Source organism: Gasterosteus aculeatus, chromosome 17, assembly GCF_964276395.1.
Source record: "Gasterosteus aculeatus chromosome 17, fGasAcu3.hap1.1, whole genome shotgun sequence".
In the NCBI taxonomy this organism is placed as follows: domain Eukaryota; kingdom Metazoa; phylum Chordata; class Actinopteri; order Perciformes; family Gasterosteidae; genus Gasterosteus; species Gasterosteus aculeatus.
Genome location: NC_135705.1, coordinates 4,328,562 through 4,348,299, shown reverse-complemented (window position 1 = coordinate 4,348,299; position 19,738 = coordinate 4,328,562). Strand labels below are relative to the sequence as shown.

Genomic DNA, 19,738 nt, shown 5'->3' with positions numbered 1-19,738 from the left:
AGACGTCTTAATATATGTGAAGGGGAGCAAGACCTGGGGAGAAGCAAGGAGCTCCTCAAATGGACAGAGAATGGTTTTACATTGTGATACTCCTTCTAAGAATTGTGGTTTTTCATTAATAGACTTGCAAAGAGAAGAAACTGACTGGAATGCCAACGTGCCTGTTGGAGTCTTGAATGAATTCAACGAAGACAATATTAGCAACTACATGCTGAACAATTCAGACGCAACGTATCAAAGAGACTGAGAGTACGCTCGACAATCATAAAACAATCCATAAAGATAAGGACGTCACTGCAGACTGCACAGAACGCTGCACCCCTCACTGCTTGTAATACACTCACTAAGAGCAGATTAGATGAACCCGTTCTGAATGTACCCGTGTTCATTACGAGTTTGGACTGTGACAGTTTGTAAACACTCTGTGCGCACGTTGCTATCTGGATTTGTAACCCACAAAGCATCTTCGTGACAAGAGCAATGAGGAAGCGCTCTGAAGTGTTTTGTTGCTTTTCGTCCAGTTAATTTTTACCCGAATGAAAGATTGACAGATTAAGTTTGTTTTGGAAGATCACTCACAGGTTGATCTTTAACCTCTCCCCAATGTATGCGTGCAGGAAACTAATTCACAACTAATGAGCGGTGTTCATCTTCGCTTTGGACAGAACCAGATGCAGATTAGTTTTACCATCAGCTGCTGCACAATCCATTGTTTCAATCGGTTTACATGCATGGACTTTTTCCATGAAGGAAATCATTAATTCATGTCATCCACATAATGGACTTTCCTTTCTTCCTGTTGGTCACAGATAGAAGATCGCTGAGTACCGGTGGATTCTGTCATGTCTGCATAAATACTGGTCAGCAGGGATGTTGCTCAGACTCACCTCACCATCCAGCCTGCAGGCGCACGCATCTCCTGAGCAGGTGACCCACAAGATATGTTGAAGGAGCTTCCTCCTCTCTGGTATCTGGTTTTCAGTGCGGCTCTTCTGTCCTCACCTCACGTTTAGATCCTGGATCGATTGGGAGGTGAAAGCCATGGAGACTGCAGTGTTCCCCTGCTGGCTGCTGTTTCTGCTGCTCAGCCCAGCTGTTCCCACGTGTTTCCCCACGGACTTCACGATGTACGTGGAGAGGCCGGAGTGCGACTACTGTGTTGCGATCAACACGACCATCTGCATGGGATTCTGCTACTCCCGGGTATGTATACAGTGTGTCCTACATCGGTTCCTCCGCAGTTGGGTTTAACCATTTGTCGGCTAAAATGTGTAAAGTAAACCAACTTTGGACTCTTTCTTTTATTTTCAATGGAGAGAAAAAAAAACGCTTTTGTGTTTTCGTGGAACTGAAATGTCCTGTCGACACGGACGTGTTGGTCTCCAGGACAGCAACGTGAGGGCCATCGTGGGCCCACGTTTCCTCATCCAGACGGGCTGCAACTACGACAAGGTGGAGTACCGCGCAGCCTTGCTGCCCGGCTGCCCCATCGACTCGGACCCCGTCTTCAGCTACCCGGTGGCTCTCAGCTGCCGATGTGGGACCTGCAGGACCGACAGTGATGAGTGTGTGCACAGGGCGCCCGGCGTGGGCGGAGCAAGGTGCACCAAACCGGTTAGACGCATCTACCCGTACCCGGGCCAGAGCACCTACATGACCCCTTTCTGAGGGTCAGCCCTTAGCGTGTTGTGGATACGCTGATAACTGTCCTACTCATTGTACCAGCCTGTTTTTACCGTGTATTGTTGTGTGTGTGTGTGTGTGACTGCCATGCGTATTACGTTTTCTCTGACAGGGATACTCTGAATGCAACACAAATTAAAGCTGAACTCTTCAAATAGCTCTCGGACTAAGCTGTGCTTTACTTAATCACACGCCGTGCCGAGTTATGCTGAAGCTCTTCCGGTTCCCGAACACGGGGAAGGCCGTGACGCTCCACCACGTCACACACACACACACACGGAAATTTTCCTCAGCAGTCACCGCCGAGCACACGTGACCGTCGACGCACCTGCTCTCATTAAACGACCACAAACATTAGACGCACGGGATGCAGGAGAGTCAACGAACGCGAGAAACGCGGCTCGACTTCATCTGTGGAGTCACTCCGTCTCATCCCGTGATGAGCTTGCGTGTGTTGCTTCCCATTCTCAAAGGGAATGTCGGGGAGACAGCTGGAGATTATTAATAGCACAACAGTTCAGAGAGGGAGAATGTGTCATGAGTTCAACATGAGTTCTGGGTGACATCGCTCTCTCTTCACCTCATTTTACCGTATATTCTGTTTGGGGCGGTTTCTATATTTAAGCTTTTATGAGATCAATGGTTTGATGTGTATTGTATATGTATAATAATAATACTTGACCCTGTACAACCATCAGACTGCACAATGGTAAAACCCTGATGCCCAAATGGAAAAAACAGTGGATGAAACGGAATTTGCATCCATCAGCGGAATCAGCCGTGTGGCTCACATACCGATCGCTCTCTCATTCAGACAAACGTCACAGTTTGTCTGTGTTGTGTTTATTCATCCAGAAAAAATGCGAGATGTTTTTTTTTTTCCCCCGTGGTATGAGGACGTCAATGTCTTTTGATTGGTCCGGTTGGTCCTTCCCACCGCTTGAGTCTAGACTGAAATATCTCAAAAACTACAGGGTGGATTAAGACACAGTTCAGTACAGCCGTTAATAGTCGGTTCATGATCCACAAACGTTTCCTCCAGGGCCTTTGGGTTGTTTGAGTTACATATACATCCAAACATCTGCCCGGTGGATCGCTCCTGGTTCCCACGCTATTTGTTCTAATAACTTTGTGATCCATTCCACTTCACTCTAGCACCACCCTGAGGTTCACTTCTGGGATTTTGCCATTAAACTCGAGAACTTCTGTGAAGCCTTATTGTCTCCGCCATTATCAAAATGTTCATTTGTCCAGTACTTTGATGACCAAATGTCACCCAATGACTTGTTCCATTATTTGCAGCTCCAGCTCATGTTCACCGCTCATCGGCATGCTAAGATGCCAAACCGAGATGTGCCATTATTTAGATGTCAGACCAGCGGGGCAGCAAGGGAAGCCTGAATTGGCTGCACCTCGTGACTCTGCCTTACTGCTGTTGTAACAAGTTGCTCAAGTTTCTCTTTAGCTTTAGATTACTTGATTTTACTACTTACCGTTTGGTAAAAAGACACTTTTACAAGAGCATGTAACTTTTATAATGCAGTAGAATGTAATAAAACAAGAGCTAGTAGTTATGTGAGTATATAAATGCTGTTCTTTCTACTGAGGCTACACCCACTGTAACACAACTTCAAGTGAAGATAAGAACAGCTGCCTGAGTGTGTTGAAATGAGTCTCTCCTCAGACTAAGAAGAAGAACCAGTTTATATCCCAACAAGAACCCTCCTGCCTTTGTCATTTAAACGACCACTTCCCATTTCATACACCCATGTCTTTGTGCTCGCATGTAATTGAAACTCTTCAAATGACCAGATGGTCTGATAAAACATTGGAAATACCCCTTTTAGTAATTTAACTCGCTTCCTTTTGTTAGAGATTTCACCAAAGCAGCCAGTGCTGCTGCTCTTCCTTGTCAAAACCTCCTTTATTTTGTCTCGTTTCCAGGCTGCTGAATACGCACACTGCTACAGCGCAAACATACTTCATGCCTCACTCGAGGATGTCTTAAAAAAGGCGGACATGTGTCCTACCTCGTCGTAGCTGTCTGTCAGCGTGCGTCAGATTCGGTGTATTTGTACCATTACCCCACCCGAGAATGAAAGGAAGGAATTCGGCACAAATACTTACATTTAAGTCGGACCAGGATTTAAATAGTTTCATATGGCATTATTTGATCAGGCTACTAATGCATTACAACAGGTAGGAGAGGGGGCGATGTGTTGGACTGTTGCTTATACTAAACATACAATGTGTTTGGAAGGTAAGATATGAATCTTTAAAAGCACTAGCAACTAAGGCTTTCAGGTGGTGGAGGGAAAAAAAGGATTATGTCACTGTAGTGTAGCAGAAAAAGAAGACAAGCACTCTTACACCTCAGCATTGTTCCATAAAGCACTAGCACTTTCCACCCTTCATTAGCTGCATTAGGATGATGTCATTTCTCAACTTTACCAGAATGTTCTCTATAATCCATGATTTTAACCCTGGATTTACAATGGGACCTGGAATATTTTAATCTCAAAATCCGAGGAGACTGCTCCATAATCCGTACTAATCGTATTAGGGATTATGCCTAATAAAAATAATCTTTAAATGTCTATCTTTAAACATTTACATGTATTCTACCTATTATGTCCGATGAACAATGGCTTCATTCATTCCAACTTCCTTACTCATCTTTGTTAACGCCTTATTGGTGGGAAGGTAGATTGACTGATTGGCCTTCCAATGAAACGAGAGAGCGTTCAGAGAGCGTTCACAGGAGCCAATCAGCTTCGAGCGTTTTGCCAGACTGTGGGCGAAGCGTTTTACTTCCGCCCCCCGTCTCACAAAACTCAGTGGAAATTTCCACTCTCTCCTCTCGCGACTATATATCCGCAGACAGACAGCGCGCTGCTCACACGGAAACACACACAGCGGCCTGAAAGCATCGCGGAGAATTACTGAAAGACAATCTTCTGGTGAGTAATGTTTATGTTTTTGATCTAATATGCTTTTGGAAGTCATCCAGTTGTTCGAGGTAGCCGACTCATTCTCTTTTATGGAACGGGTGTTTCTGCTATTACCGTTAAATAACCTAACGTTACCCTAACCGAAGTTTGTAAATTCAAAATCAACGGCTCTCACGCTGTAAATACGTTTTTTTTAATGCAGCCACTTCCTTAATATTTCAATTTTCCATTCATTCTTCACTTCATGAATTAAAAATGAATGCATGACCACTTTTATGTCAAACGCGGTTAATATTCGTCAAGCCGTTTTCTTTACAGTAGAATCTCCTGTTGTCAGACCGAGGGGAATCTTTCTTCATGCCCCAGCTTGCACGTTCAGGTCATTTGGAAGTCTATCTCCATGAATACAAGTTTAAAATGCCCGTATATGGTGTTCCGGTATGCGCCCTAAGCCACGCCCCCCGGCGCCGACTAGTTGGGCGCTCTCGTGTCTCCGAGTCGCTTTAATCCAAAGCCTCTGCTGCCGTCCGAATACTCCGAAAGCTGCTGAGTTCTATGAATTGACTCCTCCCCTTTTCCCCTTTCTAGGAATCTATACATTGATTTGACCGAGAACACTTGGAATCTACCACTACTTGTTTGACAGCCTCGCTTATTTTTAAATTCATCATGTCTCAGAAGCAGATCAGGTGAGTCATGTTTTTCTCTCCTCCATGAAGTACGTTCTCTAATTAATCATGTTCCATTAAATGTAAAATCCTCAACATTCAGAAACCTTTTTATTAATCTATTCCAGCCCTTTTTTTGTTTATTTACAGTTCTATGTTAATTTCCACATTCTCCTTTTAGCCTCCCAGCAAAGCTCATTAACGGCGGTATCGCTGGCATTGTTGGCGTTACTTGCGTCTTCCCCATTGACTTGGCGAAGACCAGATTGCAGAATCAGAGACAAAGCCAGCAGGTCTACAAGAGCATGTAAGTGATCAAATTATTTTTATTTTTTTTAAGTAGATAATTTAATCTTTATTAATCTCTATGCCCACTGGCATTGTAACAAGAATGACCCACTTGTTGGTTGCCACAATAAGTGCAGGTGAATGTTTGGCTTTGGGGAAGTTCCGGACTTAACGGCCCATGAGTCTTTCTCAGTCCTCTGAAATGAGGTAATCCAAATACCTGTGAAGGGTGGAAACCTCGTATACCCTCCGCCGCTGCTCATTGACTCTCGATAAGCGGTCTTTGCCATAAACTTGTTCTTTTAAAATAATGAGGCTCTATGTTGAATGTTTCCCTCGTATGTGTCGGATCGATAATGTTTTCCTTGCTCTCTCTGTTTTGTAGGGTGGACTGCCTTGTCAAGACAGTCCGATCCGACGGGTACTTTGGCATGTACAGAGGTAAGAGTTACCCTCATCTGAATATTAACCAGTAGGCGAGGACTAAATTAGGAAAGCGTAAGATCCTCCTATGCTGAGGTTGAGCGTTGATCGGTTTATTCGGCTACAGTGTGCTTTGATTGCATGAGCTGCTTGATTTCCGAGTTAAACAATGGCCTAAGCTATACAAAAAACAGAAGTGGCCAAAAACGTATTTTGCTGCTTTGATAAATTGTCTTTTAATAGCATTCATGCAGTATGTAATGAAACACTGTGTAAATATCAGGTCATTGCTTTTTATAATGTCAAAAAAAGATTAAGAAATCTTGTGGACATTGTTAAATATGAGAAAAATGGAGACCTAGTTATTCTGGGGACTGCTTGTGTGAGGAAAGCTGTTTGTTTGCATCTGTGTTTTTCATATTACAGACTTGGGTCCCCCTGGGATATTGAAGGCTAGCCGATAAGGCGCAGCCACGCTGGAGGCAAATCATATAATGGTTCTTACAATATTGCTCTATTTAAAACTGTAGGCACTCGTTTTTTTTGTTCTGCCATCTATTTGTTGTGTAATGTGACTTCATAACTAACCCCTTGGCTGTCTGCTGTCTCTCCACTGTCCTGTCCACCTGGCGTAGAGCCTCTTTTTCTTGACTGTCCTTTCACTTAACACCCCTCCATTGTTGACACTGACCCACTCACTGACTCTTTACTCGCTGCACTTCATACTCTGCAGCCTCCTCTGGTTCTTCATCACCCTCATTTCCTCTGTTTTTATTGTCCCTTCCTTTCTCATCGTCTCCCTCCATCATCGTGTCTGAAGCTTCTTTTTTTAAACCGAGCGTCTTGTCTTCTCTCTGTGTAGATAAGTTACACAATGGATTAGTTAAATTGTGACGTTTGTGTCCTAAAATGGGCAAACTTTCCTGTGACCCGAACGCTGACGTCTAGTTTGTTCTTTCTTCAGGTGCTGCCGTAAATTTGGCCCTGGTGACCCCCGAGAAGGCCATCAAGCTGGCTGCCAATGACTTCTTCAGGCACCACCTCTCCAAGGACGGGTAAGCGCGATCACCTCCAGGAGGAAACCCTCGCCATTTTGAAGAGGGGAGGGGGGGCGGGCGACATGCGTCATGCTTACTTGGCGTTTCTCTTCTCCCTCCTCACAGGGCGGGGCTGACGGTGTTCAGAGAGATGCTGGCGGGTTGCGGTGCCGGCATGTGTCAGGTCGTCATCACCACCCCGATGGAGATGCTGAAGATACAGCTGCAGGATGCGGGCCGACTCGGTGAGACGTCGCTCGCCGATCACCCAGGATCACCAGTTTGTGCGCGCAGCGGTGTGTTGACGTTGTGTCTTTGTTGTGTTTTTGCCCCCCCTTAAAGCTGCCCAGCAGACGAAGCCGGTCATGATGTCTCCCACCAAGCTGGTGGCCACCAACGCCGTGCTCACGCGCTCCTACAACTCTGTGGCGTCGGCCCGCCGGCCCGTCTCTGCCACGCAGATCGCAAAAGAACTCCTGCAGACGCAGGGCATCCGGGGGCTCTACAGGGGCCTGGGGGCCACGCTGATGAGGTATAACTGCCCCCACCCAAAAATGGAACCGTAAACTCATCAGACCAGTCACTTGCTCTCTGGTTTGCAATCTAAAACATGTTTTTTTTAATTATTCCTTTGTTTTTAGGGACGTGCCCTTTTCTATAGTCTACTTCCCGCTGTTTGCCAACCTGAACCGCCTGGGCAGAGCGGGTCCCGAGGACGCCGTCCCCTTCTACTGGGCTTTCTTCTCTGGCTGCGCGGCGGGTTCTACCGCCGCTGTGGCCGTTAACCCCTGTGACGGTGAGTCTCGCAGCCACGGCGAGGACCACAGGACGCAAACGTTTAGCTCAGAATAGATCATCTTTTAGAGTTTTCTCTAACATCCTTTTTGTTTTTTTCTTTCCAGTGGTTAAGACGAGACTGCAGTCCCTGAACAAAGGGTCCAGTGAGGAGACCTACAACGGGGTTGTGGATTGTGTGAGGTAAGACAAGCCAACTCTCCACGACTACATTTTCATTTTGTTCTTTTTTTTTTTTTTTTTGTGTGTGTGTGTATGCGTGGAAGTGAACCTGACCTCCTCCCTGTGTCGCTCCACAGTAAAATAATGCGAAAGGAGGGACCCTCGGCCTTCCTGAAAGGCGCCGGCTGTCGCGCGCTGGTCATCGCGCCGCTGTTCGGCATCGCTCAGGTGATGTACTCGGCCGGAGTCGGCGAGTACCTCCTGGACAACACGCCGCTGAACCTCCTGTCGCCATGAGAGACGACGACGAACGGGGAGGTGGGGGCGGCGGGGGAGAGCGCACGCCGATCTCTTCTGAGCGTAGATGGCGACCAGCCGGCAGCTACACAACCATCAGTTCACAGCAACAACAGAAAAAAGGGGACAACGTAAGTGCTCTGACCGCTGTGTTGCACTCAAACACTTTTAAGACTTCTTCAGCAGGCCGACGTTTGCACTTGAAGCCGTTGGCCTTTCCAGGCCGTGGGGGGGGGGGGGGGGGGGCTCAGAGTTGCAGTGTTATTCTTTCTATGTCTCTGAGACAGTCCTGTTTCCCTCTGTGAGGGACGGGAGCTCACTCCATCTACACGTTTGTGCTTTCTTCCACGTTACCACTTGTCGTATTTAGTGTGCTCGTTCCTATTTTGGATCGCGGCAGCTTTTAGTCCTTTTTAGTCTTTGTTCCTTTTCCATCGCTGGGCCAAATTTACACAGTTCGTAGCAGAGGTCGTTTTTATTTTTGAAATACATTTTCAGTCAAAGCTTCGGTGCACGTTTAATGTGGCCGATGGTGTCCGTTCCTCCTGACGCGGGGCCGCGATGGTTCACCGAACCACAAGCGGCCCCGCTGTATACTTGATATTCTCCCTTCAGTGGGTCAGTAGTGAGCTGCAGCTTCAGTACCTGTGAAAAACTTGAGATGCAGTCATGCACATTACATGTATGTTTGTCCACGTAACATTTACAATAACTAATGCATAACTGAACCTAAGATGTATTTTGGTTTATGCCTTAACAGAGCAGACATTTCTCTCGCGAAGCAGGCTTAGTCAAAAAAAGCATTACGATGACTGAACATTGAACCTTGACTGTTACAATATTTTGTGATTTTTGTACAAACTGGGCATATATGTATATACAAAATAAACTTTGAATTGTACTTCTGTCTTTATGGATTATTTGATTACACGTTTAACAAGGGTCACAAATGATCAAGCATGAAGTGGTTGAACGGGGAGCAAAATGTCGACTATAAATGGGACGCTTTTGCTTTTTTTTAATTTTTTTGTGACGTGAGCATGTTTGGTAGGAAATGTACCAAAAATACCAGACGCATCAATAAAAGCACCCAATATTTTGTTTTATTACTGTTATAATGGCAGAAACTTTATTATGCTATAATCCACATCTCATTGGCACAACAACAAAATTTACATCCAGAAAATAATTCCCACACAAAGCAAACCACGTCACTGTTACAGTTCACACAGGAATACAAAAGAGTTATTTGTGACCTTTTTAGATGAATTTGGAGATTGAGATTGCAGGTTTATCATCAGACCTTCCCTAAGGCGTTGACGTTTACATCACATCTACACTTCCTCTACGGTGCTTTCCAGTAGAAATACTTGACAGTGGTGGCCAGTATGTACACACGGAAACCACGCGGTGTAGGTAAATAGGGCCGAGGCTGAAGACTGGTTTCCTGTTTGACTAAATAGGCACACGATGGAAATCTACTCGGCAAAGGTCCGCTACAGTCCTCGGAAACATTTAATCACACACAAGTATTGATTACAAAACGTGGGCTGGAAAGGGCACAATAAATAGTTAACTGCATGAAACGGCGGTCCATATTTACAGCACATTCGTGTGTCGAACGAAGGCTTTGTGTAGCGACTAGTAGCTCACAGGGAACCACTCTGTGACCCAAAACCGGCGAATGATGCAGAGTTTTCGCCGAAAAGCAGACGGTGCGTTACGCGGAGGAGCAGAGGAAATGACCACTTCCAGCGCTGGTGGAGTTCAGGAGGTGTGAAGGTGACGATTCCAAACTGTCGTGTTGAATTTGGCCCGTGGACAACTGGGATGTGCTCGCTCTCCCTGTTAGTGTTGAGTGAACCCCCCCCAGATCACTCTGGACTATTTGAATTGACATTGAAATGTAACTTTGGCTTTTCCCCTCAGACGGGCTTCTATGAAGGGGTCAGGGGGCGTGTGATGGGGGGGGGGGTCGACTCACCATCTATATAACCTCCCTGTTGTTCCTGATGGCACAGCACAGAACCATACTGAAGATCATTCCTATGATCTGAAATCAGATGAATAAACGGGACATGTTAAATCATCAGCATCATGGAAAAGTAGCAAATAGGGCAAATAGTTCAAATTTAGATTGGAAATATTTCTAATTTCCAATCAAACGTTTTGTAACTTCTCACCATGACCCCCGCCATCCCGATCCCGGTGTATCCCATAATATGCAGCTTTTCATCAAAGAACTCCGTTATGGCGGTGAGGCAGTCCTGAAAAAAAACGACAACAGCGCATTCACATCGTCGGCAAAAAGTTGAATTCAATACCAACTGTGCAGCGGCTGGTGGAACCTGGACTCGGCTCTCTAGCGCCGCCACGTGGTGCGACGCGTCACAGCAGGCGCGAGGCGCCTTCTTTTTTTTTCTTTTACCTGAACGTCCTGCTGCCCCTCGCACAGCTCCTTGTTCACGTCCGACGTGGAACCTCCGCAACAGTTCAGCTGGAGAGCAGACAGAGATTAGAAACGTGACCGGCGGCGAGGAGGAGGAGGAGGTGGAGGATGAGGATGAGGAGGATGAGGAGGAGGAGGAGGAGAAGGTGGAGGATGAGGATGAGGAGGTGAAGGTGGAGGATGAAGATGAGAAGGTGGAGGAGGATGAGGAGGAGGTTGAGGAGGAGGAGGATGAGGTGGAGGAGGATGAGGAGAAGGAGAAGGTGGAGGATGAGGATGAGGAGGTGAAGGTGGAGGATGAGGAGGTGGAGGAGGATGAGGAGGGGGTTGAGGAGGAGGAGGATGAGGATGAGGTGGAGGAGGATGAGGAGGAGGAGAAGGAGAAGGTGGAGGATGAGGATGAGGAGGTGGAGGAGGAGGAGGAGGAGGAGGTTGAGGAGGAGAAGGAGAAGGAGAAGGTGGAGGATGAGGAGGAGGATGAGGAGGAGAAGGAGGAGGAGAAGGTGGAGGATGAGGATGAGGAGGTGGAGGAGGAGGTTGAGGAGGAGGAGGAGAAGGAGAAGGATGAGAATGAGGATGAGGAGGTGGTGGAGGAGGATGAGGATGAGGAGGAGGTTGAGGAGGAGGAGAAGAAGGAGGAGCGGCCTCACTTACGGTTCTGTGGTAAATGGAAGCGATGTCGGTGCCGTTCGGAGTGGTGACGTCAGCTAAGGAGCTGCTGTAAAACTTTTGGACTTCCTCAATAATCTGTTGTTGAGATATGATAATACAAAAAAAAACGTTAATTGTATTGTTGTTAATGTTTTTTTTTAAACTTTTTTTTTTACCTGTTCCTTGTTTACGAATCCGAACACTCCGGCAGCAATCTCTGCTCCAAAGATGATGATAAGGCAAGCAAAGAACTGCAGAATAAAAGAAAGTTACTACCTTATATATCACGAGAGAAGAGTTTGTAACACTTTATTTGACAGTTCAATCATTTCCTTCTAATTTACAAATAAGAGGGACCCTCTTATACAAAGTCCATCTTGGTCCAAGATTGTTTCCTGAAAAGATTCATTACTAAAAAGCTCCATTCTAAACAAAGTTAATTTTCTTTAATTATTCATTTATTCATAGAAACTTCATTATCTTTATTTATATGTAGACGCAAACTGAATAAAATATTATTGGATATAAAACCAGGAGAGGCAGCACTTATGAGCCCATCAACTCACCGATGCCAGAAGACACTGAGACTCACGAACAGCTCCGAAACAACCAAAGAACCCGACGATCGTCATCAACCCGCCTGCACCGAGGAGGATGTACACAGCTGAGTGAGGAGAGAAAAGGAACATCGATTGAGGTTCTGGTTCTGGTTCTGGTTCTGGTTCTGGTTGAAGTTCTGGTTGTATGTCACCTTACAACAATAAGGTAATGCAAAGTGCTTCATTTAAAACAATTAAAACCATCAAAACTTAACGTTAAAAATAAGGATATCAATAAAATACTGTGTTACTCTGTGGGAAGACATTTTGAAACAATGCGGCCATCCTGAGGATCGGGGTAGAATAAATAGCCTCGATAGACTGAAGGACACATGAATGCAGTTCGCAGTTTAATCTGAGGATGGCAGCATCCGCCAACCGTTTTCTTGCCTTGTATTTTGCAGCATTTCTACAGAAGGGCTGTTGTTGTCTTTGGCCACCAGCACGACAGTGTTGCAGTGTGGGAGGCAACTTCCAAAATTCAGTCGGATTCTCAGCGCATTCCTTAAATGCAGCCACTTGAGAGTTGTAAGGCTTTGAGATGAAAACAAATGGCACTTTTTCATGTTTGGTAGCTTAAAATAATTCCTTTTTGGTTATTTTTTGTGCATCATGAGTCATAGATGGGTGCACCAGATTAGTGATCAAACAGTGTCCTGTATCTTGTTCATCGTTTCTGAATTAGCTTGTTTTCAAGAAGCTGCAGAAAATGGGGGAATCGTGTGCTAAGAGTGTTAAAGAGACAATTGGCCCCTGGCCACAGAGACGGGTCTTTGATGATGTCTTTTATGCCATTCTGTCCCTGCGGGCATGAGGGCTTGTGCACGGGAGCCAAATAGGTGATCCATCCATGCAACTGTCCAATAACTGAAGCCTCGAAATATAAATAATCTGTTTGATCAGTGTCTCAGTGCGCGGAACAAAACAACACGGCGGGTTCTGTCCAGCTGGAAGTTCTTCTTCTCTCCTCCCCCGAGGTGCGGTCTGACTGCATTCGCTTTTTTAATGTGAATGGAAGCGGATGGAGCTGTTGAGAAGCAAAGCTTCCATTTGACTCTTTATTAGTCTCTGTACATTCATGGTGCTGCAGGCCAAAGCAGATGCCATCTGCCTGGTGGGCCAAATCTAATTTTTGGGTATCTGATTGCTGCAGATAGACTCCGTCCCCCAACCACCCCGGCTCCCCTTTGCGCCGGGATGTCGTCACCCCCCCCCCCCACCCGCCGTCTCCTCCCCAACCGTCTCCCCATCTCCCAGCCCTCACTACCGAGCCCTTCTCGCCGCAACTCCACACCGAGCCCGTCCCCGAGGTCCACGCTAAGGGTCCCGTTGGTGACATAGAAGGCAACCGCTGCAGCAATTTAATTAATCCACATGGGGGGGGTTGGGGCGGGGGGGGGGGGGGGGGGGGGGGTAACAAGCTGTTGTTTTTCTGCTGCTAAACAAAGAAGGAGGTAAAGATGAGGCCAGAGGCTGGGATACGCTGCCTCAAGCCAGAGCCTAAGCAACGGACCAGAGAATGGGGCCCAGACAGCTTCTGCACACGCAGCAGGTTGCCGGGGGGGGGGGGGGGGGCGATACGTGTGAACGTCTCACTCTCTCTATCTCACCGCAAACGCACAAAGAGGCCCTTTTGATGCACGCAGCAACAGAGGTGACGGAGTGGAAAGTTAGTCGCCCCGTAGGGAATGCTTCCACTTGGCTTGTTATGGTATCACCCTGTCCCGTCTCTCCAGGCTGGAGGTGAGGGCCGGGCGGGCGGGCGGGCGGGCGGCGCCGCATGTATTCGGATCGTTGCTAAGACGACAGACCCTCCGCAGCATCTTTGAGGCGAATATAGAGTCGCTGACAGCTTTGTGCCGTGCATCTCTCAGTCTCCGTCGCACTCTGTGTGTTAGTATCACGTCGCACCCCCGAGAGCCTCTTTGGACGGTTGGAGCCATGTAACCATGGTAACCCATGCCAACCTGGTGACGCCACGCGATGATTTGAGATAATCACAGTGAGTCCGAACAAAGCTGAAAATAGACTGAGCCTCGAAAAGTGAGGTCTTATACTTCACAAAGCCACGCCATTGTCTATAGGAAACATAGTTTTTACTACAGCGTTGCATTGTGGGATGTTCAAATCGGCGTATTTTCTCTAAATAGCTTGTTGTTATGGAATTTCAGTCCCGGATGGTGTATGGTTTAGATCTATAAATTCCACCACAAATACAACGTTTGGAATACTGCAAATATATAAACACTGTGGTTTGAAAGCTGTGCAGCGTGGATATTAACCTGCAAAGTAACTGTGTCAGCACTGAACTGTACACTCTTTCTAAGCGAGTACAATGAAGTACAGTGACGCACTTTAGCAAACGCACACACCAGAAATATGTGAGACAAGTGGAGCGAGCTGTGTGATGTTTGCATATCTAATGGAACCAAACTGTAGGAAACCTTTATCAGCTTCACTTATTTGCATCAGCTGCGGGACGGACCCCTGTCTCCTGCCCCACCCTGCTCGCTCCTCCCGTCCTGAGGGAGGCAGCCGGCTCCACGGAGGCAAAGCAGAGAGCCGATGAAGTCACCAACGGGAGTAACAAGAATAGGCTTTATTCTAACCCTCGGCTCCTACGCAGCGAGAGAGAGAGAGAGACGGGGCCTATTGTATGGACGACGGCCCACTTCTACACCAAAGGGTGTTTTCACCCTCCAACGTATGTTTTACTCACCTTTACTGTGTTTTTTTTTTATTGTCATTGATTATCAATAACCAAAAGCATCCTGAGCACAAAGTGCTGCGTACTTAAAGATCTTTGAGCGAGGAGTCGAGTGGCTCATTACTCAGTTTGGAGGCTGCGGGGTCCATTTGTCACCGCATCCCTGATGGATCGTTCTGTAGAACCCCAGTGAGAGGAAAGTCGGGTCAATATTTGCAATTCTCCCCATAAGCCATAAAACGCAGCGCTTCCACTAATGGCGCTTTGTCGATAGTCGTTTGGCGTATCCTCTTTCACTTCTCCCCTCGGACGCCGTGTGAGTGGCAAAAACAAAAGAAAACAGCGAAAGTGAGGTTGTCAATGACGATTTAAAACACTCGGAAAGCGAGTCTCCGTTGTGGGGAGGAAGTGATGAAACATCGCAATTACATTGAGGGGGAAATGTGCCTGTTAAGTGTCCATTACCGTCCCTCCCCCACCTGCTGCACCCGGAAAGGTCCTTCAGTTAAAACTGTGGCAGGGAATCCCCCCCCCGGGAAATGAGTTGTAAACGATCACCAGAGCGCACCGTAAAACCTAAAACATGTAACATGGAACCGGGCTGAATCGTCTGGCCCGGAGGCGATTTCCCCCCCTTGCAGCATTTGGTACTTCTCACGTCGTGGCGTCAAACTCTTACGTTCTGGCTTTGGGAGGAAATCCGTCAACAATACATGAGAATAAGAGGTGTGACGGCAGGACGTACCTATGAAGAAGGTGTCGGGGGCTCCGTCCCCTGTCAGCAGCTCCGCTGTTTCTGGGTCAAATCTGAGCCAAAGTCCCACGGCCAGCACCAACAGGCCCGAAAGCTGAGGAAGGACACATTATTCAGCCCATATACGGGTAATATTAACACTTTAACACACTATAGAGTGTGTTGTGTTTGTCGAACGGCCAGATTGCAGATCGAAGCCAAGGGAAGTGCAAATTAGCCAATTATTTTAGTTGTCTGCTAATAGATCAATGCAAGACTCTGCTTCTCTAATGCACAATGTTTGAACCATCATGATTTGTATTTCTTGTCATTTTTAGCTCTCAACGCCCAGAAAATCACTCCACAGATGAACCTTCAGGCCCACCACGTTGTTTTTCTTCTTTGGCTCCTCTGTTGTTTAATATTCTGCTGGTGGCGCTCTCGTCTTTTGTCTCGTCCACTAAGTCTTTTGTCTCGCCCACTAAGTGCCCCCCTTCTTCTGTTCATTCCCCATGAACTGCGGAAGGGAGAGACGCTAATGCGTCACCTCTTTAACCACCGAGGGTTCGGTCAAAGTTCAGAATGCATTTCGCCTCTTAAAAGGATCACAAACTTCACGTCACGTCGCAAAACGCCACCATCTTGCTGTCGCTGGTCGAACGTGCAGCCTGAGTTAAAGGAGAGGGCATCGGGAGGACCAGAAGTTGGACCAGAAATAAACCAATTGATTGAAACCAGGAGAAAGTGGATCCGTCTGACCTACAACAAATGTTGACAATCGCATTTTGAGAAAAACACAAGGACGAATAATTGAACAGAAACAGCAGCTCGTTACCCTGAAACTCTAACGTCTTAACGGCAGCATCTGCGGGCCGTCTCCCATGGTGCTTTTCAGCCACAGGCTGTGCCAGCCTCACGGTGTCAGGGTGATGTAACTCACACTGGCATCGGGCTGCAGCCCAAAATGTGCTGTACGCCCCTCTTGGCTCCGACCACAACAGCACTGCTTTCAGTCCCCGGCCTCCTAAACAAAGAGGCCGCTGTCCGTCGAGGGTGACAAGTGATCGTCTTACAGCGCGCAGATGACTTACATCCAAATATACTGTATCATTTAGCAGTAAAACATGAGCCTCCAGCCCCCAACCTCTGCAGAGAGTCTGTAACAGCACAGAATAAGTTGATAAATACGCCTGCAAACACTGTAGTAATCACTGTATCGTTTAATGCATTTTTTTAATTAAAAATGCAAAATATTACCTACGTTGTGTTATGTTTCATGAAATACTATGTCACTTCTCTGGATTTTGGACTCTCCGAGAAAAGCAATTTGAAGACTTTGAAGAAGAAAATGTGCATTTGTCTCTATTTGCACGTTTTAGTTCCCAAAAGATTGTTGAGAAATCGATTAGTTGCAGCTATTTTATCTCATTTAATGAATTTATTTGAATCTGTTGCAAATTAACGCAGATTTGACACAAAGAAGCCATTTAAACGTAATACGTAACGCAGAGGGTTTCCAGTGGTTTGCACCTTTAGGGGTCAAGACCCATAATTGGTCAAAGGTGAAATCCTTCAAAATAAAACAGCCTGGAAAAGAAGAGGCTGTCATTAAACAAGTCGCATTCATGCACATCTGATGGAGCAGAAACCAGGTTTAACAAATATCTCAGGTGGTAAGTTACAGCAAAGAACATTGCAAGTGTTAGTATCCATGGTAACCTTATCTGAGCAGATTCGATCAAGCACCGACACCAAAACAAAAGCATCCATGGTGTTCCCACAACAGATTAACCCTAACCCTCAATCCCTCGGAACTTCTGCAGAAAGGTCTCAGCACGATGACAGATCGTGTCAAAGGCGTTTGTGGCTTGCATTCTCTCCTTTTATTTACTCATTCATTATTATAAACAGTTCATATTAAGGGCACTTTACCTGTAGTAGTAAGGGGGCATTTATGATGATTGACAACATAAAGGAGGATTCATTTAAGGAAGCAGAGAGGAGTAAACAGGTGGATGGTAATCAGTGAACTCCCATGTTCCAGAATATAGCAGGTTAAATAAAAACATTTATAATAATATAAATAGACAGACTATCCGCGTGCACGTCAACACTTCGAGCGGGAGCAGCACGAGCACGTTTTTCACGTGCAAAACAAGCTTGATCGCATGGAATTGCTGACACAACGCAAAGAATAAAAGATGGCTTTCAAAACGCCGACGACGTTTCCCCAAAACAGCAAGACCCCGGGGTTTCCACGTCAACGAATCGAACTTACCCAGAAGATGAAGTTGAAAACGAAAAGCAGGTACTTGACGCATTTCATCCCTCCCTGCACTTTGCTCATGATGTCACCCGATTAGTCGATATTCCCGATGTCTGAGCGCCGCTATTCTACGAGTCCTCGCGTCTCCCGGTTGGACATCGAGCGCGCAATGATGCTGAAGATCTGCACAGCCTCCCCATCCAAACGCGAGGACATGCGCACAAAGCTGCGCGGCTGGAGGCAGCGCGCACGCCGCCGCCCGCCCATCCCGAGGAGGTGGTGTTTTTTTTGGGGGGGGGCGATCTGGGACCCCCGAGGGAGACTCCGAGTCCCCCAGCTGCGACACAGGGGACAGGTTCAGTTCCGTGTGCGCACATTTCCACTTGAAAGCAAGTGCAGCGATAATGAGGGCATGTTTTGTTGTTATGTGAAACAAATAAATCCACCAAGAGCCATGTTGAGTCATAATTTGACCAATAAACCTTGTTAGTGAAGAAAATGTGTGGGTAGAGAATGAATAAATACCAAATGATATAATCAGTGTGGGATGTGAGTCTATAAACAGTCTCTTTGCAATCTCTCTATTTTATTGTGGTAAATATAATCGATTTAAGGATCAATGAGGACCCCCAGAAACTCTTTTTTTAATTTAATTTTTTAATTTTTTAATATTCACTTTCCCCTCTCCTTCCTCCATCACCTAAAATGGGAAGTTGGACAAAAGATCAACAGCATTTTTTAAAACCTGCATCACCAGCACCGTGTCACTGATATCAGTGTTTATCGTGGAAACATGGAAACTTGTGTAAATGTAAAACACACGGTGACCTGAGATCAGTCACACGTGAACAATGGCAGTTAGAACAAGTCTTTCTATTTATGTTCCCAACTTATTCAATCTAAAATTTAAAAAGGTATTTGAAAGGAACCTATAAAGACTGATAATCACTTATAAATGTTAAATCACAGTTTGAGCGCCGTGTGCAAGTTGTGGCACTTGGTCGTCATTTTCATATCTTGGCTTGCGAAATCACAGCTTTTCAAACACGACTGTCACAAATAGTTCACTTAGATAAACACTGTTAAAGTATTTTAAGAAAATAATTGGAGTGCACATTTTGCTTGTCAAATGAAATGTTTTCAGGGTTTTTAAGCCCTTTTCTTTCACAGTGCATTACATACTGGACTCTGCAGGGCATGCATGAAGACAAAAGTCAAGGAAGATACGGTTAGAGTTTTCAAGGAAGATACGGTTAGAGTTTAATAAACACATTTCATTTATACCGTTTTTGTGGGTTATGCACACTGTAACAAATTTACAGTGCATTTCTAACGGTATCTTACAGTATGTCATAATAACTGTAACATACAGTTAAATTTCCATCCCTTGCTTGTAAATTAACGGCCAATGTCATGAATAAACATTTAAAGCTGTCAATTTACAATAATAGCAAACTACCGTAATTTAACTGCATGTTACATATATTTTATGAAGTGGTGGAAATACACATAGTGCAGTGAATCACAATCCATCTACATCTTTTGTAGGTTAATGCATGGAAGCCCATGTCAGCCACTGAAAAACAGGTCCTGTATGTCATCCTAATGAGATACAATGATGACTTTGACTTACAGTACATTACCATACATGCAGCTGTCACTTTTATTCAAAATGCCCATGGTTTGACATAATTTGATGTGGTGTAGTTGGGGTTAGGTGTCTTGCGCAGTGACACTTCGACTTGGCACAGGGAGCAGCCAGGATTCAAACCGCCAACCTTGTGCTGCACAGCACACCCTCCCTATCCCATGCGCCGCCTTCGCTGTCATTTCAGTGGCCGGAATGTAAAGATTATAAATATTTGTATTATTCAAAGTGTCCATTGCCTAAAAGTCACGAGTGTTTAATCGTGACCGACTGCTCCTGAACGTGACGTCAGACGTGTAATCTCAGTTCATCCAGAACAGGCGTGCAATTCAACATCGGAGGAGTTTCTCATTGCCTCGTCTCTCCAAGTAACGTTGGTAA

The 19,738-nt window shown here is 46.0% G+C and overlaps 3 protein-coding genes across 3 annotated transcripts; 2 read left to right on the top strand and 1 right to left on the bottom strand.

Annotated features, from left to right (window-relative positions):
- Window positions 1-785: 785 nt before the first annotated feature.
- On the top strand, window positions 786-1,842 carry tshba (thyroid stimulating hormone subunit beta a). The gene is made up of 3 exons (XM_040203146.2): window positions 786-927; window positions 1,014-1,203; window positions 1,387-1,842. The coding sequence occupies exons 2-3, from the start codon at window positions 1,042-1,044 to the stop codon at window positions 1,666-1,668; spliced, it is 444 nt and encodes a 147-aa protein (XP_040059080.2). The 5' UTR covers window positions 786-927; window positions 1,014-1,041; the 3' UTR covers window positions 1,669-1,842.
- Window positions 1,843-4,463: 2,621 nt separating this feature from the next.
- On the top strand, window positions 4,464-9,205 carry slc25a55a (solute carrier family 25 member 55a). The gene is made up of 10 exons (XM_040203141.2): window positions 4,464-4,643; window positions 5,223-5,323; window positions 5,484-5,609; window positions 5,976-6,031; window positions 6,978-7,068; window positions 7,177-7,295; window positions 7,393-7,582; window positions 7,692-7,846; window positions 7,953-8,028; window positions 8,145-9,205. The coding sequence occupies exons 2-10, from the start codon at window positions 5,304-5,306 to the stop codon at window positions 8,302-8,304; spliced, it is 993 nt and encodes a 330-aa protein (XP_040059075.2). The 5' UTR covers window positions 4,464-4,643; window positions 5,223-5,303; the 3' UTR covers window positions 8,305-9,205.
- Window positions 9,206-9,400: 195 nt separating this feature from the next.
- On the bottom strand, window positions 9,401-18,078 carry LOC120834839 (CD9 antigen). The gene is made up of 8 exons (XM_040203144.2): window positions 17,722-18,078; window positions 15,456-15,558; window positions 11,971-12,068; window positions 11,581-11,655; window positions 11,408-11,500; window positions 10,733-10,801; window positions 10,488-10,571; window positions 9,401-10,357 (listed from the first exon to the last, which is right to left on the bottom strand). Exons 1-8 carry the CDS (start codon window positions 17,788-17,790, stop codon window positions 10,292-10,294), a joined length of 657 nt encoding a protein of 218 aa, XP_040059078.2. The 5' UTR covers window positions 17,791-18,078; the 3' UTR covers window positions 9,401-10,291.
- Window positions 18,079-19,738: the final 1,660 nt, after the last annotated feature.

What these genes read in the sequence shown, in the direction of transcription:
- tshba (XM_040203146.2), top strand. Translation starts at nt 1,042, where the DNA reads ATGGAGACTGCAGTGTTCCCCTGCTGGCTGCTGTTTCTGCTGCTCAGC. An exon ending in TGGGATTCTGCTACTCCCGG is followed by an intron (nt 1,204 to 1,386) that starts GTATGTATACAG and finishes GTTGGTCTCCAG; the next exon opens with GACAGCAACGTGAGGGCCAT.
- slc25a55a (XM_040203141.2), top strand. Translation starts at nt 5,304, where the DNA reads ATGTCTCAGAAGCAGATCAG. An exon ending in ATGTCTCAGAAGCAGATCAG is followed by an intron (nt 5,324 to 5,483) that starts GTGAGTCATGTT and finishes TTCTCCTTTTAG; the next exon opens with CCTCCCAGCAAAGCTCATTA. An exon ending in GCAGGATGCGGGCCGACTCG is followed by an intron (nt 7,296 to 7,392) that starts GTGAGACGTCGC and finishes CCCCCCTTAAAG; the next exon opens with CTGCCCAGCAGACGAAGCCG.
- LOC120834839 (XM_040203144.2), bottom strand. Translation starts at nt 17,790, where the DNA reads ATGAGCAAAGTGCAGGGAGGGATGAAATGCGTCAAGTACCTGCTTTTC. An exon ending in CTCAGTGTCTTCTGGCATCG is followed by an intron (nt 11,656 to 11,970) that starts GTGAGTTGATGG and finishes TTTATTCTGCAG; the next exon opens with TTCTTTGCTTGCCTTATCAT. An exon ending in TCGGGATGGCGGGGGTCATG is followed by an intron (nt 10,358 to 10,487) that starts GTGAGAAGTTAC and finishes ATCTGATTTCAG; the next exon opens with ATCATAGGAATGATCTTCAG.